Consider the following 27,979-nt stretch of genomic DNA (forward strand, 5'->3'; position numbering starts at 1 on the left):
ATACTTTGTCCGTGAGCTTAATTAATGACAGTGTTTTGCGGACATCAAAAAGTGGCTGACCCCATCCACGATTCCAACTTTCGAAAATAGGGTGACAAAACCCTATTTCAACTTTTGGGGAAAAAAAAGAAAGAGGGAGATAAATGCAATATATTGCAATATACTGGTACGCAACAACTGTTAATCTCAACCAAAATTCCACCATCTCCGCAACCTGCGATGTGTGCCCAATGTAGATTCACTCCGGTCTAGTCTCCTGATAAGTGAGTCTCGCGACTCACGAAACAACGTTGTGGAGATGAAATTGTAAAATAAATTCTCCAACAACCCTTATATATCTCGCTCTACTTTTGTGTTGAGCACTTTGTATCGGACAAGTCGAATCGCATACTTCGTATGTATGTATGTATGTATGTATGTATGTATGTATGTATGTATGTATGTATGTATGTATGTACACACAATTTATATTTCACCTTTTTGTGTTTATACACACACACACACGCGCACTCATATATATATATATATATATATATATATATATATATATATATATATATATATAAATTTCATATAGGCCTATATATATATGTGTGTGTGTGTAAACACATAAAGGAGAAATATAAATTGTGTGTGTGTATACACACACACACACACACACACACACACACACATACACACACAAAATTTATATTTCACTTTTTTGTGTGTTGTTGTGAGTTGTAGTCAAATCTGATGTGCACAGTATCTGAGACGACCTTTGGTAAAGCTTGCTTTTCTTTCAAAACAGGAAGTTAGCAAGTGTTTTTTGTTATTCTCGAATAAACAAGAATCCGCTATGCACGCAAACAGCAACGGATCGTTAAAGTAAAATAAAACAAGGAACTACCAAAAAATCCCGACCCTCTGCAATTCTTGCGGTCCATCCCTCCCATGTAATGACTGAAAGCTAGCTCCCTAACATATTTCTAACGGTACAGGCGTAGCATTGAGCTTTGATTGCCTTGACCCTTAGGCTACACGATTAGGCCAAAGGGAATTCAGCACAAATCCGAAGGCAACCCCGGTAATCTGTTAGTTTCCGTTGTTTTTACTTCTTTTTTGATCCTGCATCTTGGAACTACAAGTAGAGGCGGAAAATTTTATCATTAACTGCATGTCTAATACATTTTGTACATTCCCCTTGACATATGACAAGACTTTTCGGTCCCTCGTCCCTCGTACCTTACATGTAAGATAACGACAAAGCTAGGGTGTCCTTTATACTTTCAGCGATTGCGCAGAGTTCGCGTGCAGTGCGTATTCACATCCGTGTTCTCAAAATGGCTACAGAAGTAGGCGCGACCGTATATGAGGTGAGTTCTGACGTACATAGTGGCACATTTCACAATATTTTTCTAACAGAATGCTGCACCGCTATCAGAAAAATCACTCACAAAGAGAAAGTTGATGATTTACAGACAATTTTGGTCAATTTTCTCTGGTTAGGTTTTGTCATATCTATGTTTACGTAGCGTTGTTGTCAGCTGGCACAATCAATTTCTACCTCAGGCTCTTGCATTATGTACACAGGGTACAGCTCTTGCTCAGTTCAAGGGTGGGTCAACAAATCGAAATCAAGAGAGAGAGCTAGTAAAAAACTTCCTCGTTCGATTTTATCTTGCAGGGATGGTTAGAAAAGTGCGGCATTTCCAGTAGTGATGGGAAATCGAAAGGAAAGTTTCTACAACGAAAAAAGTCCGTCTCCTGGAAAAAGTTGTACTTCATTCTCCGCAAAGAGCGCGACAATGCAAAGGAATATAGCGTTCTTGCATATTATGATAAAAAACCTCAACCCAATGAAGACAGTAAAGATACGAAAGGGCGTAAAGGTAGGCAATTTCTAACTTATCACAATCATGTTATTCTAACATGCAAGATCATTTGGTTTCATTCTCGATCATGTCAAGAATCATTGTCAGGGATTTGCTGTTGATTGTGAATTCAAGTATTCATGTAGGTATTCTCTTTTTTACCTCCATGATGTCAATATGAACCTACCACAGACCATGTACCAGCCCCAATACCTCAAAACCATTGACCAGCCTGCCTTATGGCATTTATTTCTAAGTTTTGACACTTAAAGGGGCAGTCATAAATCTCTGGTTCTCAAATTAGTCATTGTTGACATTTGGTATTTACATTGTGTTTATTATTATTGTACTGGGCCTCAGCCCAAGTACATTTGTTTTCATTCCGTGGGAAAAAACTCTGTAAGGTATAACCATTTCTGGCTGAGACCAGGGAGGGCAAAATGTCTTGGCTTCATCTTTCTTGGCATAATAAATGGCGTAATGATGTTAACTGAATGGAAGTGCTGCTCTCAGCCAGTCTTGAATAAGTGAGATGTGAATATTAATGCTTCTCTATCTGAGTTTTTGCCACAAAATCTTCTGAATATAATCAAAATGTGCATCGAAATGCAACAATTAATGCACCCTCCGTTTCCTAGGCGATGGCACGACCCTTGCTACACCCACTGGACGAGCCAAAGTGGGAGGGGTAATTTCAGTTTGGTCGAACAAGAGGGCTCGAGACCAGAATTTAACATTTAAACTTGAAACATGTTTAATCGCTGACAAGATGTGGACTAGTGTTAATCAAAGTATTAAGTGTGAAAAAGAAAGGTTTTATATCCCGGACACAATGAAAAACATTACGACTGGAAACTGTACCCCCAGTTGAGAATAGTAATGCCCACAGCGATGGAGAACACTTATCCTTGAGCTGAGAAAACCACACCATCATTTCGAAATAGAGCTGCAGATCGAGAAGCTCGTTCAAAATAGCTAGGTACACCCCATAGGGGTGTTTCGAGTTTTGAGGGCAAATTTCGCCTCCTTCATATAGAAATCGTACGTTTGTTTTTCCAGCAGAACACACCATTTGACACAAAATTTGCATGTAAAGGGGTCGCCAGTAAGCACGTGGTCAAATCTGGCATAAGAAACAATATGAAATGTTGGGTAAAGCCAGTCAATATAAACTGATTTGAACTTTTGTGTTTTGTAATTTATACCACTGCAGTAACATTACCTTTTTTGACAACATCACACAATGTAATACGTTTTGAAACTGAATACTCCGACGTATTCTGTGTCTCCTTTGCTAAAAAGTACGGTATGCCGATTACCATGTAAGGAGATGATGACGTCAAGACAGATTTGTAGTGCGTTTGGTCCTCGATGGTGCACGAAGTTTTGTCAAGGTAGCTTGTGTATTATTTCCTGAATGGGAGAGATTAGGGTCGATCTAAACGAAGGCCGAAGAATGTTATGATACTCTAAGCGAGCTGAACTCTAACGCGAATGGTTGGATAATTTGGAGGATGTATAGAATGATCTCGTCTCATTAAGATATTTGGCGGTCAGTATTGAATTTCAACTGCGTCACAAGTTTGTGAAATGAGTATTCCGTCGAACGGTCAACGAACGATATTTTAGAAATCTGGAGACATGGCACATCGCATTTTTATTTTCGTATTTTATATTTTACAAAAGATTTAAGAAGCAATGATTTTGTCGAAAATCTGAAAAAAATATAGGAAGATTTGATCGCGAACACATTTTCACTTGGGGTCAACTAGCCTGCGTACGATGCTGTGTGTTCCGCTACAGCTAATCGCCCCGCTCACCACAGCCCTGCAAAGACCCGTACGTAGGTTCGGTGACTTCAAATTCATTTTGGGACTTGACGTAAAAAGCCAAATTACTGCCGAAATTCAGCGTTCTTGGGCCCAAGTCGCATCCCAGCCTACCTCAGCTACTCGATCGCTTCCAAAAATGACAGTCTTTTATTCACTTCTCGTAAATAACCGTCGATGTCGGCAACTCTCGCTACTTTAGCCCTGCGTACGATGCTGTGTGTTAGCTGTAGCACATAGCATCGTACGCAGGGCTAGGGGTCAACATGGGGTCGCAGCCATGTTGCCTCAAAACTTATTTCTGTCTGCACTCAAAACTCAAAAATGTCGGATATGAACCTGAAAAATCGATGCAATTTTGTCAAACTTCGGCGAAATTTCAGCCTATAGACAAAATTTCATCTAGGTAAGGTTTTCAAGCGACGGCGGCAGACCGTACGGGGTTCTGGATATGAACTACCGCCGGTGTAGCTGTAATAACTGTTGCGTTGTTTTTAGTGCCCACGGACGAAGTACTGGGGGAGTTATAGGTTTGGTCATGTCAGTCCGTCCGTCCGTCCGTTCACGCAGATATCTCAGACATGCCTTGGTCAATTTCTTTCAAACTTTGCACAAGAATAGTACCCAACCCCATACAGATGCACGTCGATTTGTTTCACAATGCGATCGAATTTGGCCGTGTTAGAGGACTTTTTAGTTTACACCTCCATAGACTCCCATGTATAAGGCAGTTCTCCATAGACTCCCATGTATAAGGCCAAGAAAATAAAAATTTAGTTTCTCATCGTATTCATATTGCCTAAAGGATGCATTGACACAGTTTTTTGTCCCCAAGGATAAAGTCCAGGGGGCTTATAGATTGGGTCATATCCGTCCGTGAGTCCATCAGTGAGTCCATCGGTTCACGCAGATATCTCAGACATTTTGACAAAATATCATGTGACCTTGGTGACCTTTGACCTCAAATATACATTATTGTCCATAACTCAGTAACCACAAGTGCTAAACCTTTCATATTTGGTATGATGGGACACCTTATGACGCCACATATTGTACCTCATTAATTATGCGCATATCTTATTTTGAGCGAGCCAATAGAGCTAGAGGTCTGATTTTTGGTATATAGGAATAACTTAGCAATACAATTATTTTGACAAAATGTGACGTGACCTCAATGACCTTTGACCTCAAATATATATATTTGTCCACAACTCAGTAACCACAAGTGCTACACCCTCATATTTGGTATGATAAGACACCTTATGACACCACATATTGTACCTCATTAATTATGCACATATCTAATTTTGAGCGAGCAATAGAGCTAGAGGTCTGATTTTTGGTATATAGGAATAACTTAGCAATACAATTATTTTGACAAAATGTCACATGACCTCAATGACCTTTGACCTCAAATATATATATTTGTCCACAACTCAGTAACTACAAGTGCTACACCCTTCATATTTGGTATGATGGGACACCTTATGACACCACATATTGTACCTCATTAATTATGCGCATATCTCATTCTGAGCAAGCCAATAGAGCTGGATGTCCGATTTTGGTGTATAGGGATAACTATAGGGTAGAAATCTAAATATGCCCATCTAAATATTAGACATCTACCATCGAGAACAAAAGAAATTTGCTGTAATTTGAATATTTAAGGAGTTTAAGCAATTTCCACTATAAATAAAGAACCCCTGCCTCAAACTCCACAAAAGTTGCTAGACATATTTTGCCGTTGTCATGCAATTGCTTCGTTTAATAACCAGTCAATCAAATGCCTAATTGACAGGAGGAAATTCAAGACCATATTTGAATAGTAGTATATATTGTCCTCAAAATTACTCTATCACGGCCCCAAGTACTCATTGCCTTCAGCAATACTGCCTTGTTACTATTATTGTTATTATTATTAGCCCTTTATTTTCCATTGAAATATTTATCAAGTTGGTCAATTATAGATAGAGGTGATAAATGATCTACTCCTTACAGTGGAAGTTGGCTGCCTTTCTAATATCTCTGCCTTTTATTTAGATACAGAAAAATGTAAGATGAGTTGTTATCAACTTTGGTAAAGTTTACACAAGATTGTTGACCATAGGAAACTGTCACTTGCTATTTATTTGGCAAAGTGCAATTCACCTATTACCCTTAGTTTGCAAACTTTTTTGAAATGATAATCTTGAGATACACTGTTAAATATGTTGAAAAAAGTTACACTGACTGTTACCATAAACTAAGAATTGTATTGTTCATACCCTTGTTTGAGAGAAGGAATGTTTCAAATTGATAAGGTTTTGTTTGGTAGTATAATGAGGTTGTTTTGAGTGGAACTATATCATTTTTCCCATTAATGAAAGAGTGACCGGACGAGAGGCTGACACGAAAACTCTAAGAGTGAAAGCTCGAAATCGAAGGCTTAAAGGGGGGCTCAGGTAGTGATAAGTTGTACAAATTCATCTGAAGTATGCAACAGTTGTGCACATGTATGTCTGGGAACAAGGTAATGGCGTCAAAATCTTGAAGTTCACGATCACACTTTGTCAACAAATGTCAGAGAGGATGCAATCTTGGAAGTCATCTACTCGTACGCGAACGGCCGCGATGAGAGATCGTGTGAACGGAAATAGTTGCATTTCACAGTGAATGTTTTGAAGACTAGGAAGTCAAGATGAGTGCAAAAATTTCCCAAAAATGTCTTTTTTCTTCCGAGAAACTGCTGATGAAATTTATACTTTCAAACATGTATGACTTTTGGTAGGGATATCGTTTTCCAAGAAGGGAAGGAATGGCCATGCGGGCAAATTGTACCTTAGACAGTTTTCTACTGGTTCTCTGCTCTAAACAGGCTCAGATATGCAGCGCAAATTAACGCCCATGGTTTTCCTAAAGCAGGAAGTAAGGTCCGCAATAGTGCCGTACCTGAACAACGTGCTTTTTCACCCGTGCGCACCTGTCATTGACCGGAAACAATGGCCTGTATCCATGATACTGGAAACAAAAAGGTCAACGTGAGGGCACTCTTCCATTTTCTTTCACTTGACTTATCTACCTATACTATATTCTCAGGGAAATAATTTGGAAACTATAAATGCACCTTTCACTGAATGCATTATTTTACAGTTAGTCATATTTCAGCCATTTAAACCGTATTTTTATTGGGTCCTATTTTTGGTCACACTGTCTCATTATTCCTCATTACAATATTCTCAGGGAAAGAATTTGGAAACTTTGATTTTCCAGAGGCTGCCAAATTGTGATTATGCTAATTAGCCAAATTATTTTCTGTATTTGGACTTTATACCAACGCTTACAACAGGGACCATCAAGATTTTGGCAAAAGATTTCAGTTTTAAAAATCATCCGGTCACCCTATTAATGGTTACACCAAAAGGGGTTTTGCAGCCTTCCATACAGTGTTTGAAACTAAGGAGCAAAAGTTACTGGTCAAAAGGACCAAGGGTACTGATCCTTCAGACTAAAGAGCATTTAGGCTAATGGGTAAAAAATCGAGTTTAATCCTTTCACATATTATCATGAATTCTGGTAAACAATTTGACTAATTTCTGTATTTAAAGCCGCACTTTTCAATCCCAGGTTTTCGCATTAGTGGAGTTCTCCTCCCAGTCAAACACTTGGCCAGTATGATGTTTGATTTCTATAACATTAATTACACAAACTGATCTCAACCTTTTGTCACATTTGGTAATCCTGCAAACAGAGTTTATGCAAGCTTTTGATTGACGGTCGGTTCAAATCGCCAACGGTCATTGATTCCCCACCACAAACGCTCGGATTTCCTAAAAATTGTCTTCCAGTCGCGTTAGACTTTGAATATAACCACAGAGTTCGATCGGCAGCAACTTCGCGCTGACCGTTTGGCAGTCTTTCTGTGGTTTTGCTGCCCGGGCAAACTAAAAAGTGTCATTTTCTGGAGCGTGTGCCCGCTTGTTGCCTGTTTGGTGTCCACTTACACAGTGAACGCCGCCATACCTTGGCGTCCTTTTAAAGGGAGGCTCCGCCTTTAAAGGGACATAAGCTGTAACTTGTGGCAAGTGTTCCCTATTCTGCTCCTGTATATCATTATCAACTACCGTGTCTGACCCTAATCCGCTGAAATGCTGAAATTTCGAGTATTCTTTTTCGTCAACACACCTTGTTGTGTTTGTAGTGATCATTGTTTATTGTTTACAAATGAATTCTAGTCCGGACTTGAGTACAATTTTCAACAATAACAATGTACATTATACTCATATAGGTTGTGTTGATATGCTAAATACTTGGCATTTTATAAGTCTAGGGATTCAATGCAGAAAGTGTAGGGGAACCAAAAAAACAAAAGTTCTGAAAAAATAGCCTAAAGATACAGCTTATGGAGCTCTAATAGGCTGGGGTGGCAAGATTGCAGGTTAGTAATGTAGTTCAGGTGGCTAGGTTGCAAGTTAGTAATGTAGGTTGGGTGGCTAGGTTGCAGGTTGGTAATGTAGGTCGGGTGGCTAGGTTGCAGGTTGGTAATGTAGGTCGGGTGGCTAGGTTGCAGGTTGGTAATGTAGGTTGGGTGGCTAGGTTGCAGGTTGGTAATGTAGGTTGGGTGGCTAGGTTGCAGGTTGGTAATATAGGTTGGGTATCTAGGTTGCAGGTTGGTAATGTAGGTCGGGTGGCTAGGTTGCAGGTTGGTAATGTACAGCAAAAAACAGGATGGTTGGACAGTCTCATATACATTACGTTTACTTTTTTGTACGTAGCATACAAGTTTTGTAGATAACACTGTAGATAAAAAGAGCCGACTCATTTGAGTGTCTGGATAGAACACACAAGGGAATTGCTAAATTACTTGTTGAATTGATAGTAGAGACTGAAGTTAATTAGGACAGCACTCTGGCCAAACAAACCATAATACAACGTAGACGTACTGATGTCAATCTGTTTTTATAGACACACAAAGATAAACAGTGGAGTGGAGTGTTACATGATTGGTATTTCACTCAAATGAGTCGGCTCTTTTATCTACAGTGTTAACTACAGAACTTGTAGGGGACTTACAAAAAAGTAAACGTAATGTATATGAGACTGTTCAACCATCCTGTTTTTGGCTGTAGGTCGGTGGCTAGGTGCGGTAGTATGCTAGCTAGCTAGTCTGTATTTTATGTAGGTCTGGTGGCTAGGTTGCAGGTTGGTAATGTAGGTCGGGGTGGCTAGGTTGCAGGTTGGTAATGTAGGTCGGGTTGCTAGGTTGCAGGTTGGTAATGTAGGCTGGGTGGCTAGATTGCAGGTTGGTAAGGTTGGGTGTCTAGGTTGCAGGTTGGAAATGTAGGTTGGGTGGCTAGGTTGCAGGTTGGTAATGTAGGTTCGGGTGGCTAGGTGCAGGTTGGTAATGTAGGTCGGGAGGCTAGGATGCAGGTTGGTAATGTAGGTTGGGTGGCTAGGTTGCAGGTTGGTAATGTAGGTCGGGTGGCTAGGTTGCAGGTTAGTAATGTAGGTTGGGTGGCTAGGTTGCAGAATGCTACAAGTGTTACATGGAAGATTGAAGTCACAAACTGTACCTTCAAATAGTTGGCTATCCAATCTGTGACCTCAGTGCATCACATACATTGTAGTCACAGGTACTATCATTGTGAAAGAGTACACACAAATGAAAAGTGATCACAAAGTATCTGGTAATAATCTAACCAGTTGAAAATTCTTAAGTTAATTGTTAGCGCCTGGAAAACATGCAGAACCTTTGGACCAATAATGATTTAACAGAGTATGGGTAATGGTGTTTACAAAATATAACTAATACTATTTTTGTTTGATTTCAGGATCAGGTGTTACAAAACTTTGGCCACACTACAAGATTGAGAAGGTTTTCACTGTGAAAGACAGATCAAATGTCTTCATGATAACAACAGAAGTTGAAAAGTTCCAACTCTATGCAGAGAGTCCGAATTTGATGGATTTATGGGTCTTTCATCTCCAGACACAAACAAAACTGAGAAATGACTTGCCAGGTAAAGCTGAAATAACGTATGAAAAAATGTTGGACTCCCTCTTGCTGAATGCATAGATATTGCTATGATAGTTTCAGTCAAAAGTTTTTAGAGTTTCCATGTTCATTACAGACAGATTTTCTGAATGAAATCAGTGTTGGAAATTCATGGAAAGTAACAAGCAAACATCCAGACAGGTAACTTTGAATAGTTGCCTCCCTGAATAAAATAAAATCTGCCCTTGTTACCATGTGTTGCATATGTATATACCTTACCTCTGATCTCAGCAATCAAAAAAATTAAAATCTTTTCCACTTGTCTGTCACATAACACTAAAATATGACTCAGCTGGCCAAAAATCAAGAACCACCCCCACTGTTTCAAGTGGCAAGTAAATGCACATAAGAGGCTGTGAAAGGCAATTTGGACTGTTTTTCATAGCAGCATTATCTGACATCAAAGTGGCACTCACACTTGGTAACATTTTTAAAGCACATTTTTTTAATACCAACGGTCGATATTTGACGAGGTGACTGCGCGCGGATCGCGAGATATCGATAAAAACATGTCTTCAAAAAAGTAAAAGTTTGAATTCCGGTGGCCCACCTAAATTCAGCTTCCGAACATCGAACGTTCGGCACTGGGGCCATTGTCAACTAAGTTATGGAGTACGAGTCTACGCTGACGCTGCTGTACGCCACAGTACCACTGGCGTCGGTGATCGATCATGGCCTGTGGGAGAAAGCTGAGTCTTACTTACTGGCGTATAAACGAAAACAATTTTTGCTGATTCCACCAGAGTTGGCAAAGGTGACTAGCACAGTTACGTGCGGTTGATACATAGCGACCGCCGCGTGATATGCATAGACGCATGCCACGCGCGCATACCACGCGCGCGGCGTACTGTGTGGCAGACAACAAATGTAGTCATCAGAGGCGGCTAATATTTGACATGTAAAAACTGATGTTTATGTGGTATTGGTTAAAAATATAATACAACAGATTTAGAATAATGAAAACGACAAAAACTAAGGAGAAGTTTTTAAAAACTTACCCGAGGTAAAGGCATAATGCTGTATATAAAGTCTTTGCAGTGGGAAGTAAATTAATTGCGTCGTTCGAACTTATTGTAGACTCCCTAGAATATCGTCAATCAGCACAACAACAAACCTTCGGGGGATTTCGAGTCAAAATTAGAACGATCGTAAAACTTCGGGATGTGAAAAATACGCTCGGGAAATGACATGTTTTTATCGATATCTCGCGATCCACACGCAGTCTCCAAGTCAAATATCGACCGTTGGCATTAAAAAAATGTGTTTTAAAAATGATACAAAGTGGGAGTGCCTCTTTAACATGCATTTCAAATAACATTAACAACCTAGTACCAGTGCTTGTCATTTGCTTTCATTGGATTAGGTGTATTTGTCTAGTTTGTTTGTGTATTTTTTGGAAATCATCAATTTCATGGTGTATTTGTCTGGTTTGTTTGATGATCATCAATTCTGACATCAGCCATAATTGGTAGTAGCATCTAAACTTGACCCCCTTAACACTGTAGCGACATGAAATCCCCTGAGAAATAAGGCTGATACTTTACACAGTAAAAATGTGAAATTCAAGATTGTTTGTTACTGTTAGACTATGTGTGTACCATGTTGCTACATCTTTCACAACTTTGTAGGCACATGATTAGATACTTGAAAAAAATAAGTACATGCTTTCTGTGTCACAACAATTTAATTTAAGATTGCCTACAAGTAATTGTATTGTTCAATTTAGAATTTGTAGAGATACCATGTTGCACACCCAGGTGAATTATTTTATAATGTCTTTATGTTTGCATTATTTCAGGTTCATCTTTTATTGTAAAAGCTTTAGAATCAGCTGAACACAGAAGAATTGGAAGCATTGGAAATAATTGTTTACTTCATATCTCACCGTGGGGCATCACCTTGGCATTGCAAGTAAGCAATTTTCTTTTTATTTTACAGAAACATTGAACAATTTCTCTTTTAGTGTGTCAAACAGATGTCCTGAAATAACTGTAAAATATCTTAGGTTTGAAAACAAGGCTGTTGATGATCATCATTAAATTTGCACTTTCCCTTTCCTGTGTCTTTTTTTTGCAGAGAATTAATGTTTGTCATGTGTTTGTCTTACAACAGTTTGTATAATAGAACTTTAATGTGTATTTCCTATGAAATTGCAGTAGAAACTACATGAAAACTGGCTTAGTAGTTTATAAACTCAGGAATAAAGCCAAATGGCTGTTCCATATGTCATGAACAAGGGCCTGTCAGTGGTCTCAATATCATGATAACATCTCAACATATTCTTTTGGACTGCACATTGTTGCCATATAACTCTTACTATGAACTTTTCCTGTGTTTTTCGCCACAGAATTCCAGGTCCTTAGTTGGTCAGTGGCCACTGAAGTGCATCCGTACATTTGAAAGCTCTGATAATGGAAGATTCACCTTTGAGGCAGGTCGTAGTTCACCGATGGGACAAGGGGAATATGCTTTTTTGACAAAACCAACTGATGATAATGCTCTGTTTGATCTGATTGATAACTATACAATCAAGAATAATCAGAGACATGGGGTCAGTATCTATCGTTATATTTCTATTTCTATTGTAACTATCATATACTGGTATGATTTTGATCAGATTATATTTCAGGATAACTGGTGTGAATTGAACTTGTGAAGTGACTTTTCACAAATTACTGAAAGTCACTTGTCATGAGAGATCAGCAATTTTGAGACCAAAATCCATTGTTATGTATGTTTGTTATGTTCTGTGATTTGATGTCTGTGTCGTTGTTTGTTTATTAGAGCTCCGTGTCCTCTTCAAGAGATAATAGAACACAAGTGGATGATATCACTGAGGAATATGATCGACTTAGACTTGCTACATTTGGATTGCTACCTTCACAGAAAGGTAAACATTCTTCTTATATTCCTGGTTCTCTATCCCACAGTCATCACACATCGCAGGATTCAGTGTCAGTTGATGTTTAGGCCAATAACTGAGGATTTTATTGGACATTTAACCTTGACTGCAGCCATTTAATGTTAACACTGGGAAAATTTGACACAATCACGTTAGTTCTTTTCCAAAATGAACATTTCTCAATCATTAAGTCATACAGTGAATGAAGACCAGTCCAAAATGTATGTGAAATAATTCAACGGAACTATGATTTTCTTTATTGTGCTGGTTGAATTTTCATGGCATACACTTTGCCGATGCACTGGACACATACCTACATGTAGTCTGCACTCATTCCAGTGTACATAGAGGACATTTTGAAAACCCTATATTAAGCTTTGCTTGTAAAATTTAACTTGAAAAGGTGTATGATAATAAGACTTTTCACAAAATACCAAGATTTGTTGTTGTACGTTGTATGCTTTGATACTGTCACTTCTAGGACAGTAACTTTGCTGTGGCATCTACTTGGATATAAATCCTGGTATTCTGTGGATAACTTTACATTTCCAAACACTTATCTTAGGGGCCATGGATAATTAAAACATGCGCACGGTAAACGCAACTTCTGTGTTTAGGGGGGAGGGGGTTTGGCTGTATTTTGATTACCGTGCACAAAAATAGCACTACAAGTTTTCCTATCACAACATCTTGCTACATGTTTTTCTCTATCGCAAAATATCGCTACATTGTTTGGCGTGTATCCAGGCCAGTACAGTACGGCACCGGTGTTACACCAGCATTCTTTTGATATACATGTAAATCTGTGCACCAGTGAAATACTGTAACCATCATTTTCATGGGGGGGGGATGGTGGTCGGTACCGTATATGCATGATTTCATAGCGACGTAATTACCGATTGTTAGATGCAGACACAGAATGAGACTTGGTTGGATTTTCGCACTTCCAAACTTTCGTTTAGGGGAGGGGGAGGGGGGGGTTGAGGACAAACGCACTCAGTCTCGTTTACCATGCGCATGTTTTGATTATCCACGGCCCCTTACCTTTGTGCAGTGTTTTTCACACTGTAGTGATGTATCTAACACTGTATTCACTGTGATATTCATAAAGTATCTAGCAGGATACATGGTGAATATTTACATGTGATACATTGATAACATCTACAGTATTGTGTGTATTGCATGTGACATTCAAACTTTGCTACTGAATACGTGGTCTGCCATCTTGGAATATTCACCATCCAATAAGTCATCGTAATTAAATTGAATTATGTAAACTATGCACACTGACATATATTATGTAAATGAATGCTACTATTTTGATCTTTGAGCATTGAATTGGTTACTTTGTGTACAACACCATGCTCAAATTCACTAATCTATTCTATTATTTCACAGCTGCTGAAGTGGCAGCATCAGCATCACCTTGTATAAATGTACCTGGAGGATCTCCAAGACAACGACCAGTGTTGAAACAACAACACAGTACACGTATGTGAAATTATATAGTTGTTAATAAGACATCCTGTACCATGTGATGTCGTTGACTTCATTGTTCATTGTTTGGAACTTTTCATGTGAATACTAAAGTGATCTCCCCAGGATTTTCTGATAGAGTGGCGGCTAATTTGCATAACAATAAATGTAATTTTATGGTAATGAGTTTCTATTGTTTACCAAAAATTATAGAGTGGCGGCCACCACTCTATAATAGCTCTGGGGAGAACACTGGAATACTAAAGGTATTCATCAGTATGTGACTAATGTGATATGTGAGAATAGATAATACCATGCTTCAATGCTTCTCTTCAAATTTGCTATTCTTTTACTGTCTCATGTTAGTTTCAATGGAATAATAGAAAAGAGGTGATATTTTCTTGTGATCTCATTCACTATCAAGTGGTAAAAAATTATTTATGAACCAGAATAGCATTAGTATTAACTCAGAAAAGTGTTATGTAGGTCATTTCCCCCACACTCATCATGACCTGAGTTCAATTAGTCTAGAACATTCTCAAGGTCACTGCCCTTGATGACCTAACAACCTTGAATTCAATTAGTCATGTTTGGAATGTTCTGGAAAGTTGATTAGTTGTGTAGGGAGATAATTTTAGAACAGTAATTAGCATGTCAATAAAAGTTCTAGATTGTTCTTACATGCCTTTATAAAAGGGACGTGCACAGCTTCCAGTCAGACTTTTGGGATCGTGTCTCTTGTGTGTTACAAACTCCAGCAGTAGTCATTCTCAAGACTTTTCAAGACCTTCACTGTCAACGCTGGATTTATTTGTGGTCTTTGTGCAGCTTCAAGCCTGCAAGCCAAAGGACTGTTCATTCATCCACTGACTGTTACAACTCTGAGACTGGAGCTTTGCCGTCCCAGCTGAGATAAGTAGTCTGTACACTTTTAAAGCTTGTACTCTGTCCCTAACTTAGCAATTAGTTTTGTTTTCGTAATAAATTTTGTTTAAACGGAACTGCTGAGTTCACCCTTTTGTTCGTTTTCTCTGCACGTAACAAATTGGGGGCTTGTCCGGGATACGAACATTTTGAGCCGTTTGACAACATTTTGCCAGCCTTTTTAAAACTACTGTATACTGTGAACTCAGCGAAATTTAATCATGGCGGAATTTAAACCAGAGGAAATGGATGACCTTGATCAGGACACATTTGATTCCCTCAGAAAAGACGACCTCATTGCACTGGCCAATTTCCTTAAAGTAGAAGTCAAAAGATCTATGCGCAAGAGGGAAATACAGTACCGTATTGCCAAACATCTAGTTGATTTAGGCCAATTTGAGGAATCCACCCTGAAAGATTATGAGCCCGAGTCTACCTCTGAACTCAGAAAATTAGAATTAGAAATGCAGACAAATTTGGAGATCAAGAAACTAGAATTACAAATGGAAAAGAGAGACAGGCATTAGAAAAAGAAAAAATACAAATGCAATTAGAAATGGAAGAAAGACAGAGAGAGAAAGACAGGCAGGAAGATTAGAAATGAAACGTTTAGAGCTTGGACAGTCAGGAAAATTCTTCCCTTCAGACAAGTTTGACATCACTAAGCATTTCAGGTTAGTTCCCCCTTTCCAAGAAAAGGATGTTGATAATATTTCCTTCATTTTGAGAAAATTGCTCAGAGTCTGAATTGGCCTAAGGAGTCCTGGTCTATGCTTTTGCAGAGTGCTTTGGTGGGTAAAGCCAGAGAAATTTACATTCAGTTGTCAGTAGAGCAGGCTTCAGATTATGATTCTGTGAAGGAATTAATTCTCAAGGGCTATGAGTTGGTGCCTGAAGCTTACCGTCAGAAATTTAGGGATTGTGAGAAGGTGAAGGATCAAACTTATGTTGAATTTGCTCGAACAAAAGAACAACTGTTTGATCGTTGGTGTTCTTCGAAAAGGTCAGTCAGAATTATGACAAATTACGACAGCTTGTTTTGATTGAGGAATTTAAAAGGTGCATCCGGAGTGACATCAAGACATTTATCAATGAACAAAAGGCAGATACATTGGAGGTTGCTGCACGTTTGGCCGATGATTATTCTTGACCCACAAATCTTCATTTCTCAGCAAACCATCCCAGTCCTTTTCATACAGAAACAATGCAGGTAAATTTAACTCCTCCTTTTCATCCAAGAATTTTTCAAAGGACAGTAGAAAATCAAATGACAACAGTTCACAGAGTTCAAGTAACACTTCCACATCATCAAATCCCAAGTCTCAATCTCCTTCTGACAAACAGTTCGGTACACTTTCTTGTAATTATTGTAAGAAAGACGGCCATTTAATGTCAGAGTGTTTCAAATTGAAAAGAAAACGTGAAGGTCAAAGTGGTCAAAGTGGATCTAAGCCCACCGGCTTATTTCTTCATCAACTCAATTAGAGTCTAATAATGTGTGCAACACATTTTCTGAGGTTAAACCCCTCTTATCCCCAATTAATGAGGTCAAGGTCAATTCTTCTCAAGATAGCATTATGGGTATTTTCGAACCATTTATTCATGATGGTTTTATATCACTTTCTAGTGATTTTTCTTCCGCTACCCCTGTCAAAATTCTAAGAGATACCGGGGCGTCCCAGTCTCTTTTGTTGGCAGATACCCTGCCGTTTTCTGAAAAGTCATTTTCAGGTTCTAAAGTTCTTATTAAGGGGTAGATTGCAATGACTTTATTCCTGTTCCTCTCCATAATGTCTATTTGTCTTCGGACTTTGTTTCTGGACCTGTGACTTTAGGTATTAGGCCTTTTTTGCCTTTTGAAGGGATTCACCTTCTTCTTGGAAACGACCTTGCGGGGACAAGGTCATTACTAATCCACTTGTGACTGATAATCCTAGTTTAGATCAGGATCCAGAGCCAATTGAACAAGAGATACCCGATTTATTTCCTTCATGTGCCATTACTCGAGCCATGTCAAAGAAAACTTCCGAGAATCAAATACTCTCAAAAATAATGTCACAGATGTTGACTTAAATGACACCTTTCTCAGTCAGGTGTTTGACACGGATCATTCCGTTATCCCTCGTGGATTTGAAACTTCCAGTAAAACTTCTGCTGACCAAAGTCAGACATTTTCTAGATCAAATCTCATTGCAGAACAACACAAAGACCCAGATATTTTGTCTTTGTTTGACAGGGTAGATGATGAAGGTAAAACTTCAGATAGCTCTGTTTCCTATTATACAAAATCTGGTATTCTCATGCGTAAATGGAGACCTCCAGATGTTTTGGTTGATGACGATTGGGCTATAAAACATCAAATTGTGGTTCCAAAGCCCTACCGTGCTGAAATATTGCGCCTGGCCCATGAAACCCCTGGGCTGGTCACTTAGGAGTCAGGAAAACTTATCATAAAATTCTCAGTCACTTTTATTGGCCTAATCTCAGGCAGGACGTAGCACATTTCTGTAAAACTTGTCACACATGTCAAATGGTAGGAAAGCCGAATCAGACCATTCCAAAGGCCCCTTTACAGCCAATTCCTGCGTTTCAAGAACCATTTAGTAGGATTCTAATAGACTGTGTTGGGCCCCTACCAAAAACAAGATCAGGAAATGAGTACATGTTGACAATTATGTGTACATCAACTCGGTTCCCAGAAGCCATACCACTGAGAAACATAAAGACAAAGACTATAGTGAGAGCTTTAGTCAAATTTTTCACTTTATTTGGCCTCCCTAAATGTGTCCAGTCCGATCAAGGCTCCAACTTTATGTCTGGAATTTTTCAACAAGTAATGGATCAGCTAGGCATTAAACAGTATAGGTCATCCGCCTATCATCCAGAAAGTCAGGGTGCTCTTGAGCGATTTCATCAAACTTTGAAAAACATGATTAGGACCTACTGTTTTGACACAGAGAAGCAGTGGGATGAAGGAATTCATTTTCTGCTCTTTGCTGTTAGAGAGTCAATTCAGGAGTCTCTTGGTTTTAGCCCATTTGAGCTTGTATTTGGACATACAGTCCGTGGCCCACTTAAGCTCGTTAAAGAGAAATTCCTGTCTGACGACGATGATTGTCTGAATATTTTGCAATATGTGTCAGATTTTCGTACAAAACTCTCTAAAGCATGTGAATTAGCCAGAGAAAATCTTGAGTCATCTCAGCAGTCAATGAAAACCAAATATGATAAAAGCACCTCAAAACGGAAGTTTGAACCAGGTCAAAAAGTTCTTGTTCTACTTCCAATTCCTGGCAAACCACTCCATGCTCGTTACTTTGGGCCATACCTAATTGATAAGAAATTGAGTGATTTAAATTACATCATAATAACACCTGACAGGCGAAAACAAAAACAGCTATGTCACATAAATATGCTTAAGCCATATTTGGATAGGGATAATCCTACTATAACTCAGCCTGTCAGTGCAGTCAGTTCAAACCATTATGAAGATAGTGATACTGAAACTGACTTGAGTGAAAATACTCTAAACTCAAAGCTGGGCTCGGTCAAGCTTCAGAACTCAGAAATCCTGGAGAAGCTGGAGTCTACAAAGTTGGCACACCTCCAGCCAGAACAACAACAACAGGTGAAAGAACTGCTCCATGAATATAACACCTGTTTCAGATGTTCCAACGAGGACAAACGTCATCTATCACGACGTTGATGTTGGGGACAGTAAGCCTGTAAAACAACATCCATACAGACTGAATCCAACAAAAGCGAAATATCTCCAGGAAGAAGTCAAATACCTGCTGGACAATGACTTTATTGAACCCAGTAAAAGTAACTGGAGTTCGCCGTGCATACTTGTTCCCAAATCAGATCACAGTTATCGTATGTGCACGGACTTTAGGAAGGTCAACACTTTAACAAAGACAGACACTTTCCCAATCCCGAGGATTGATGACTGCATCGACCGAGTGGGAAAAGCCAAGTATGTGACGAAATTTGACCTACTGAAGGGATTTTGGCAAGTCCCTTTGACGGATCGTGCTCGTGAAATATCCGCCTTTGTTACACCAGACGGATTGTTCCAGTACAAGGTGATGCCATTCGGAATGAAGAACTCTCCGGCAACGTTCCAACGGATGATCAACGACGTCATATCCGGGCTAGACGGGTGTGCAGCTTACGTTGACGACGTCATCCTGTATAGTGACACCTGGGAGGAACACATTAAGCTCATGCGGAAGTTCTTTGAGAGACTGAGTAAAGCAATGTTGACTGTCAACCTTGCAAATCTGAGTTTGGTTGGGCGAGGGTGACTTACCTCGGACATACTGTAGGACAGGGTGAGGTAAAACCTGTTGATGCCAAAATCAGTGCCATTTCAAGTTTTCCCATACCAAACTGCAAACGACAACTGATGCGCTTTCTCGGTATGGCTGGTTACTACAGAAAATTCTGTCCAAATTTCTCCACAATTACTGAGCCTTTGACTAACTTACTTAAAAAGAAAGTAAAGTTTGTTTGGTCAGAGCAATGCCAACAGGCATTTGATACACTTAAAGCCATACTGCAAAGTGCCCCAGTGTTGTCTGCACCAGATTTCACTTTGCCATTCAAATTAGCTGTAGATGCTAGTGATACGGCTGCTGGTGCTGTTTTATTGCAAGAGGATAGTCATGTGATAGATCATCCTGTTTGCTATTTTTCACGCAAATTTAACAAATCCCAGAGAAACTACTCTACAATTGAAAAAGAGTGTTTATCTTTGATATTAGCTTTACAGCATTTTGAAGTTTATGTTACTTCTTCAAATCAGCCAATAGTGGTTTATATTGATCACAACCCTCTTGTTTTTCTGCAGAAATTTAAAGGCAAAAATCAGAGATTGCTAAGATGGAGTTTAATGTTACAGGAGTTTAATCTTGACATTAGACATATCAAAGGCAGAGACAATTTAATTGCAGACTGTCTCTCTCGTATTTAGAAATTATTGTTGTTCACTTTCAAGAAATTTTATTGTTGTTCACTTTCAAGAAATTTTACTTTAGAGTAAAACAAAATTTGAGTACTTAAATCCTTTTCAAGATTACATTTGTAAAAGAAAGATTTTTCTTTGAAAATTTTCTTTTTTGAAGAGGGGGTGTGTTATGTAGGTCATTTCCCCCACACTCATCATGACCTGAGTTCAATTAGTCTAGAACATTCTCAAGGTCACTGCCCTTGATGACCTAACAACCTTGAATTCAATTAGTCATGTTTGGAATGTTCTGGAAAGTTGATTATTTGTGTAAGGGAGATAATTTTAGAACAGTAATTAGCATGTCAATAAAGGTTCTAGATTGTTCTTACATGCCTTTATAAAAGGGACGTGCACAGCTTCCAGTCAGACTTTTGGGATCGTGTCTCTTGTGTGTTACTAAACTCCAGCAGTAGTCATTCTCAAGACTTTTCAAGACCTTCACTGTCAACGCTGGATTTATATTGTGGTCTTTGTGCAGCTTCAAGCCTGCAAGCCAAAGGACTGTTCATTCATCCAACTGACTGTTACAACTCTGAGACTGGAGCTTTGCCGTCCCAGCTGAGATAAGTAGTCTGTACACTTTTAAAGCTTGTACTCTGTCCCTAACTTAGCAATTAGTTTTGTTTTCGTAATAAATTTTGTTTAAACGGAAACTGCTGAGTTCACCCTTTTGTTCGTTTTCTCTGCACGTAACAAAAAGATATAATAGTTGTTACTGTCAAAACGTTGATGTTGATTAGTTTATTTGCTTTTAAACTGTTAACTGTTAAATATATAGTTCTTTTCCACTGTAATAAAGGTACCTTTTGTGAAAATTATGTGATTTTGCAATTGGTCATCAGAAATTCTTTGGTCGATATACTGTAACTTGTAAATAGCCTCCATAAAGTTGTTTCAACTGATTTCAGAACATGCAAGTACGGTATTAAGTGTTGCTGTTTACATTTGTGGCACTGTGCAGTTTCAAAACATCCCAATGCTATCAATCTCAATTTGAGTTGTATTATACAGATACTTATAGTAGTCTGATGGTTGATACATATTTGCCAATGTATGTACCACATTTTACTGATAGTTGATAGTAAAAAAAAACAGTGTTGTAAACAGTAGCAGGTGGATATACAATAATGAAGCTGCTATCAAAAATTCGATACACTGTGAATTTTTTCATTTCTGACATGCTTTGCAGATTTTCACAGCTGGGTTGTTTGAGCAGTAACCAGTGCAGACTGTTGATACAATTTTTGTAATAGTCCAGTGGTGATTGTTTCAACACCAGTGTCTTTTTTTTTATTTCAGTTTCAGATGAAGTCATTTCTGAAGAGCAAGATGAAGCTGGATACATGAGGTATTGTTATAATAATCATAACAGTGCACAGGTCAATCCAGCCCAAAACTGTGTCCCAGCACCATTCAAATGTGGCCAAAAGTTAACTTGACATAAATGCTAAACCTGACCAAAAATGAATCGGCTCATATTGTATACTTGTCACTTTGGCAAGCAGCTGCAATTGTAGATGACACTGCCAAGTATTGCATTGGTACAGTGCAATGGTAGTTTAATACAAGGCATGAAATGACAGATCTTTAATCCTCCTCAGAGCCATGTTTCTCTGTTATCAAAGGCATACTCAAAAATGTAAGTAAGCTTTGAGCCCGTGAACATTAGTAACACAAATTGTAAAATACCAAGGACTAAATAGTGTTAAATGTTATCCTGTTTGCTGTAAGCCTTTTAAGCTAACTTCATGGAGGAAATTGACATGTTTGGCAAAAGGTGATAACCTAGCTAAATTAGGTGATTATGTATGCAAATTTATGCCAAGTTCCAGGTTCCCCACCAAAAAGTTCATATACTTGCTATCAAAATATACTAGAAGTCGGTGTGTTGATAGACTAATTACAGTGTGTGTGTGACAACATGTTATAAAAGTTGGTTGCTTGTGTTGTTTTGTACTCTGTGATTGGAAGAGGATACATATCAGTGAGAATCACATTGCTCTCATCCAGACTCTTTTACAGATTACTGACTATGATGATATAGCAGCTTGGATAAGTTCTCTGTCACTATGTTAATCATGCATTTCATGGGTAAATGAGATTGTAATAGATCCAAGGCTGCAAGTTTTCATTTCTTAGATTATGCAGGCAAAAAATTCATTATATTACAGCTTATCATATATGTAGGTGTAAGTTTTTGTTTATTATTCACCATTCAGGGACTAAGTCTGATGTAAATCCTGACTTCAGCCAAAGAGATCATTTGATTCAGACATATTGTAATATTGTTTCAGTAAACTTGTCATGTTTTTGGTCGCAAAGATTGTGCTTACATGTGAATTGGTAAAATGCTGTGTACACCATGCATCACTGAAGGAAATGGCATCATGTATTATTGTGTGTTTTGCATTTGTTACAGACCATCACCAGATCCCAGGCTATCACAGGTATCACAGACATCAACCTCAGATCGTCCTGCAGGTCAAAGACTAATCAGATCACAATCTGAAATGCCTCCAATAAGTCACCACAAAGATTCTACCGGTACCTACCTAGATATGTCAAGGTCAAATCTAAATGCTTGTGATGATGAGCCATGGTGGGCCATGTCCGGAGAGTTCAAATCTCCACCTGACAGTATGTCCCCTGAGATTGGCAGCGGTGATCGGAGACAGAGTGTTGAGACGCATACTTCTGAACAAAGGAAATCCACAGGTGCTATCCCAAAACAAACACATGGGTCATCACATCCATATGAAGATATGGCTTCACCAGGAACTTCATATGAGAATGCTTTGTTACCAGTAGGTAACAGTTATGAAAACTCACGCTCCATGAAAGCTAAGGGCAATGCAGTACTGACCGCGTATGAAAATGAAGGCTTTGTAAGCTCCCCACACTCATTTACAAAGAGTCTTCCAAAAAGGTTTCAACTCAAAGAAAACAATCCTGTGGATACAGCCAGTGGATCAGGAAGTAAAGTGGTTTATACACAGGTTCAGCATAGTGTCAAGCAAAGTGGAGCCAAACCACCACCTTATCTTGAAATAGAGGACAACGATGAACCGTTAACATCACCAAAGTTAGCACGTTCTGCGTCCTATGATAATCTTATGAGAAAGATGTCAGTGAGTCCCGATACAGCTGATAGGAGAGTTTCAGATATTGTTCCTGGATTACCAGAATGGATGCCAAACAGACGATTGCCGGCACCACCGCCAGGGACTGTAAATCTTAATTTAACACACAGTTATCTGGACATAGATATACAAGGCAACAAAACTAATGGCAAAACAAGTCAGAAAATAAGGAAGCACAACTATGAAGATATAGAAGATAACTTTGCATATGAATTCGTGCAGAGAAAAACAACATTGTCAAGATCAAGGTCAGATCCCAATCTCCTAGCAGATGTTGCCTCACCTCCTCCTGTTCCAAACACTCCTCGACCTTCTTTAAGATCACAACGGAGTCAAGAAAGAAACGGTGGCCATTCTGTGACTGAAGCGGCTGTTGATACTGGAAGATCCAAACCAAGCATTGAAAGACAGGTTTCAGGTAACAGTGTAACAAGCCAAGATGAACAAGCTAGTTCATCAGTCAGTCTTTCCAAGATCAAATCTCCATTAGGAATGAAAATTAAGACATCCAAGAAAACAAAAACATTTACTAAACGAAGCGAAGAAATTGAAGTTACTCTCTGAGACATTAATGTGAGATATTACATTGCACTTTGCTCAGTTGACATTTTCCTTTCTGTTTCATCTTGGTAATTCTCAAGATTCTAAAGACCTCATTGTAGTAAGGTAGTCTATTGTTCATAGAAATCATTCATGATAGCTACAGCTACAGCAGATATATTTTTATTTACCACAAAACATTCTCAAACGTGAAAAGCTTGATTTGTAATTTCAATAATGGTACAATGTCTACATAAGGTGTATACTCTAAGCTTGATACAGCTCAGTGATTTATAAAAGTCCTGAACCATTTGCAGACTTCGGTCGAGTAATTGTACTCATAGTTGTGTAATCTTGCCTGGTTTTCCAATATAACCTGTAAATATCTGCTGGCCGTTGCACAAATACATATATAACTCTTTACTCTATAGCACATTAGTCAAATCACTTTGAATTGTTGACTGATTTCAAAATGGCATGATTTAATGTGTAATGATGCTTCTTTCATATTCATTTTCTGACAAATGCCGATAAAAGTTGAAAGAATTAATGTGGTAAATGTGATTGTGCATTAAGAACACTTTTCTAAATGTTTAATGAAAATATATCATTTTATTGCATACAAATTTGCTGCTTTTATCAGTAGTATCATTGGCATTGGTCTCAACATTGCTTAATCCACATATCCAACAATAGAGTTTAATGGAAAGTAGCTTAGAAACTGCAATAGGTGGGTTGCAATGGTCAGTTTATCAATTAAGAAATTAGAAAAATATAGAAAATTATAGAAACTTCTCAGACAAAATAAGCCTGTGATTGCTGATTGTCATGTCTAAAATGACAGATTGAAAATATTTTTTAACATAATATGATGTAGTTTTGTAAATTTTGCTGATAATCACCCATGAAAGGTAAAGGAAATGAAATGTTCATAGCCACAAATTCTCATACTTTCTGGACATGCCAAATTTTCATATATACTCTTGCTGCACATATCTGATACCTATTCTTAGAAAATTTGCGGAACTCCAAACTATACCAATGCTATGCAGAAAGTAAGAGTGTTATCGGCTACCATTGCCATCTTTCTGAAAGAGACTGATCAAATTGTAAATAAAATTATAAAAGAGTAAACTTTTATATCTTTGAGATTTGTACAAGCAGGCCATTCATAAAGAAAGCTTATCAGTTGTGGTTGATTCAACCAATCCACTGAATGACAACTTTCAATATCTCCCTTCAAGCTGCCTGTACACATGTGCTTGTGCTCTCAGGCGATGGAAAACGTTTTGAACCTCTCGACTACCATTACCAATACAAGCCCATTCACCAAAGATCTGTAGCAACCTAAGCGCTGATTGCAATTTCAGGTTTGCTACTAAATATAGCTGCACGCGTGCAACATCAGACACTGCTGCCTGAAATTCAGACAAATTTTGTTGCTGATTGCGCAGCTGTTGTTGCAGCTTGTAGTAGGAGCCATAAATTCATGTGCATTGGTATGACTTTTAGTATCCACTTTAACACTACCAGGATTTATTTTCATCGTTCTGGTGGAAATGCAGACAAATATGCATTTTGCATATTAATGAGAGAAGAATGACATTTGTGATCAGTCCTATTTGCTGACATCCAAGTTCATAGCTATGCAATGTGTTGCAGGTTACTCAAGAAGGTTCAGAAATCTTTTATCGCATCAGTTTTGTCACAAGGTCCCTGCTAGGTGAAGGTGATGGTTGTAAATATATGAAGAATGATTTAAGGACAGTAGAGAGACTGACTGTGTTATGTACATATATGTTGTCATTCTGTGTTGTGTATTGTATACAGATTATGTATATTTTTTATAACATTTTAGTATTTTTTTGTTGTAGGAGCCTGATTGGAAAGATGAATTTCCTTGTTTTGTATAGACAATATTTCAAGATGATGGATATAATTGCAATATTTTTTTTTGATGCATGATGTTCAGTCATAGCAGATTTACCATAGCAAGTTGACATAAGGTCACAGAGCAACAAGGTCAAGTCAAGCTGTATGTCATATCGTCAAGTTGGTGATGTGCTCTCCAATGCGATATGTTCTGTCTGACTACAGCATGGTCAAAATGACAGAGACTTGTCATTGTCATGAGAGAATTTTATAGAATAAAGTTTGCATTGACCTTTTTGTGAGAATACTATTTACAGGAGAAGTGAGAACATTCACATAAAAACTATTATTTAAGTAAACTTGCATTGGCAGAGATATATGGAAAGGAGCTTATTTTGATATCGAAGTCATATAAACAAACAGTATGTTATGATTTCCCGACAAAATATAGACAATGTATCTTGTATTATACCAACAGACAACATCAGATTTTGGTTTGTTCAAGTTTAAACAGTGTATATCAATCCCCTATTCATGTACTGAAAAACAAAACACCAGTTTGATCAATCTCCATACAGAGATTGTAGTGTGGCATGGATAATTATAACCTAGCTAGGGAGTCTCAGCAGTATGCCGTTCTAATCTCTGCCACAGGCAACATTTTACACCCACTTTTTGAGTATCACATGTTTTTCAAAAAATATGTTTTCTGTCTTTTTTGTGAATAATACTTCGAACTACCCCCCCCCCCAAATTAGATCAATAAGGAATACACCAGTTTCAATATCAATCCTCGATTCCATGAACACTTGCAAAACACAGACCATGCTCTAGGTTACATGGATGTGAATCGATTATTAAAAATGTATGCCCCAATGGCTGTCAGCTTTGCAGACACGATTGTCCAAGTTTAGCAGATTGGTGGGGGCGCGCAGTCAATGACTCGGAGACCCTCTAGCTTAGTTAGAATTATCCACGCATTACTGTCACATCGCGCTTCAATCTCTGTGTGGAGATTGCAGTTAAATGAGACAAACATTTATGATTTTACTGGTCAGAAAATGTGACTGTTATGTATGTTATGTGTGTTATGCCTTGGTCTTTGTGACTCATCTGAGATGACATACCTGTGTTTCTAACAGTGGTGAAGTCCCAGCATTATTAAACTTTCACATGTTCTGATTTTGCAGATCTGAATGTGAAATAATGGGAAATGCTATTGTAACTACCCAATAAATTGATATAATTCTTGAATTTTGATGAAAGTCAAATTGAAAAATATTTGTAATTTTGATCACCATACAGTTGGTAGCCAGTGATTAACTGCCATATACCATGATAATCCATTGAAGAAAGGCATTAAGTAAGAGACTGGATTTTCTTTGGTGTGTGTACATGTTGTCATTGATAGATAACACATATCATTGTGACTTTCTGAGGAAAATGTATTCTGTAAAATGGGATACAGGTACATCTCGTCAATTTTTTATCCCAATATGCAGGACAATGGATTATAAAAAGGCATTCTCACAACATGTCTGCTGCTGTTCATCACAGATCATGTGATACCTTCATGTAAGAAGGTCAACCTTTCTGAAATGGTACAACTAAAAGGTCATAGGTCATAAGGTGTGCATATGCAAATTTTTCTGTTTTTGCAAACTACTATTTAACCCTCTGTACCAATGGCGGGAAACCATTTTACTGATCTGAATGGCAGCCAATTTTGATCTCAGTGAAGTAGAAGTTGCCCCTATTTAAAATGTTTATGAAAATTGTACAATCAAATCCAGTTCATACAATTGTCAGAAAGTGTGCATCCAAAGATAATGTAGCAAGAGACCTGGCAACACTCACTGTTCTCTGACTCTTTACCCAGTCAGATATTTTCAACGTAAATGAAGCATCATCTTGTTTACTGGATCAAGCAGTGAAATGAATCAATTGCATCGTGAACGTAAAAGAAAACAACAACATGTATCTAGACATTTTATTAATATTACTGATCTTTATCAATGAAGTGTTGCCAATGAGACTCAATCTTATACACATGCACAGCTGAAAAGCTAGGCCTTTTAAAGAAATATGAACATTTACTTTTTGTATGTACACTGTAACTATTAGTTTCCATGAATAAACAAAATTAAAGTGCTTGTTTGAAAAAATCAAAACGTTTCAGATTCTCAAGCATAAAGTAACTGAAGGCAAAATGTGTTGTTGTAACAAGATTGAACATACTGTCAGGGTTATGCAGTTTACTTAAACATTACAAAAAGTGTAATATTTTCCAATTATCATTATCACATCAGTATCTTGAATTTTACTTTCTACCAGTGGTGTAACATCCAATATACATGTAGTTTTGTTCCCATAAGAATAAAATGATAAACCTGATAAA

The 27,979-nt window shown here is 38.2% G+C and overlaps 1 protein-coding gene across 2 annotated transcripts; it reads left to right on the forward strand.

Moving 5' to 3' along the window:
- The first annotated feature begins 1,246 nt into the window (after positions 1 to 1,246).
- Positions 1,247 to 27,979, forward strand: LOC139114731 (uncharacterized). Of its 2 annotated transcripts, none has more exons than XM_070676605.1 (9): positions 1,247 to 1,355; positions 1,667 to 1,871; positions 9,493 to 9,681; positions 11,515 to 11,627; positions 12,064 to 12,267; positions 12,501 to 12,606; positions 14,017 to 14,109; positions 21,329 to 21,377; positions 22,449 to 27,979. In XM_070676605.1, the coding sequence occupies exons 1-9, from the start codon at positions 1,323 to 1,325 to the stop codon at positions 23,731 to 23,733; spliced, it is 2,277 nt and encodes a 758-aa protein (XP_070532706.1). In that variant the 5' UTR covers positions 1,247 to 1,322; the 3' UTR covers positions 23,734 to 27,979. The 2 variants fall into 2 exon arrangements, with proteins under 2 accessions (XP_070532706.1, XP_070532707.1); XM_070676606.1 differs by having other exon boundaries at positions 9,499 to 9,681.

The sequence above is a fragment of the Ptychodera flava genome, chromosome 16 (genome assembly GCF_041260155.1).
Source record: "Ptychodera flava strain L36383 chromosome 16, AS_Pfla_20210202, whole genome shotgun sequence".
Lineage (NCBI taxonomy): Eukaryota > Metazoa > Hemichordata > Enteropneusta > Ptychoderidae > Ptychodera > Ptychodera flava.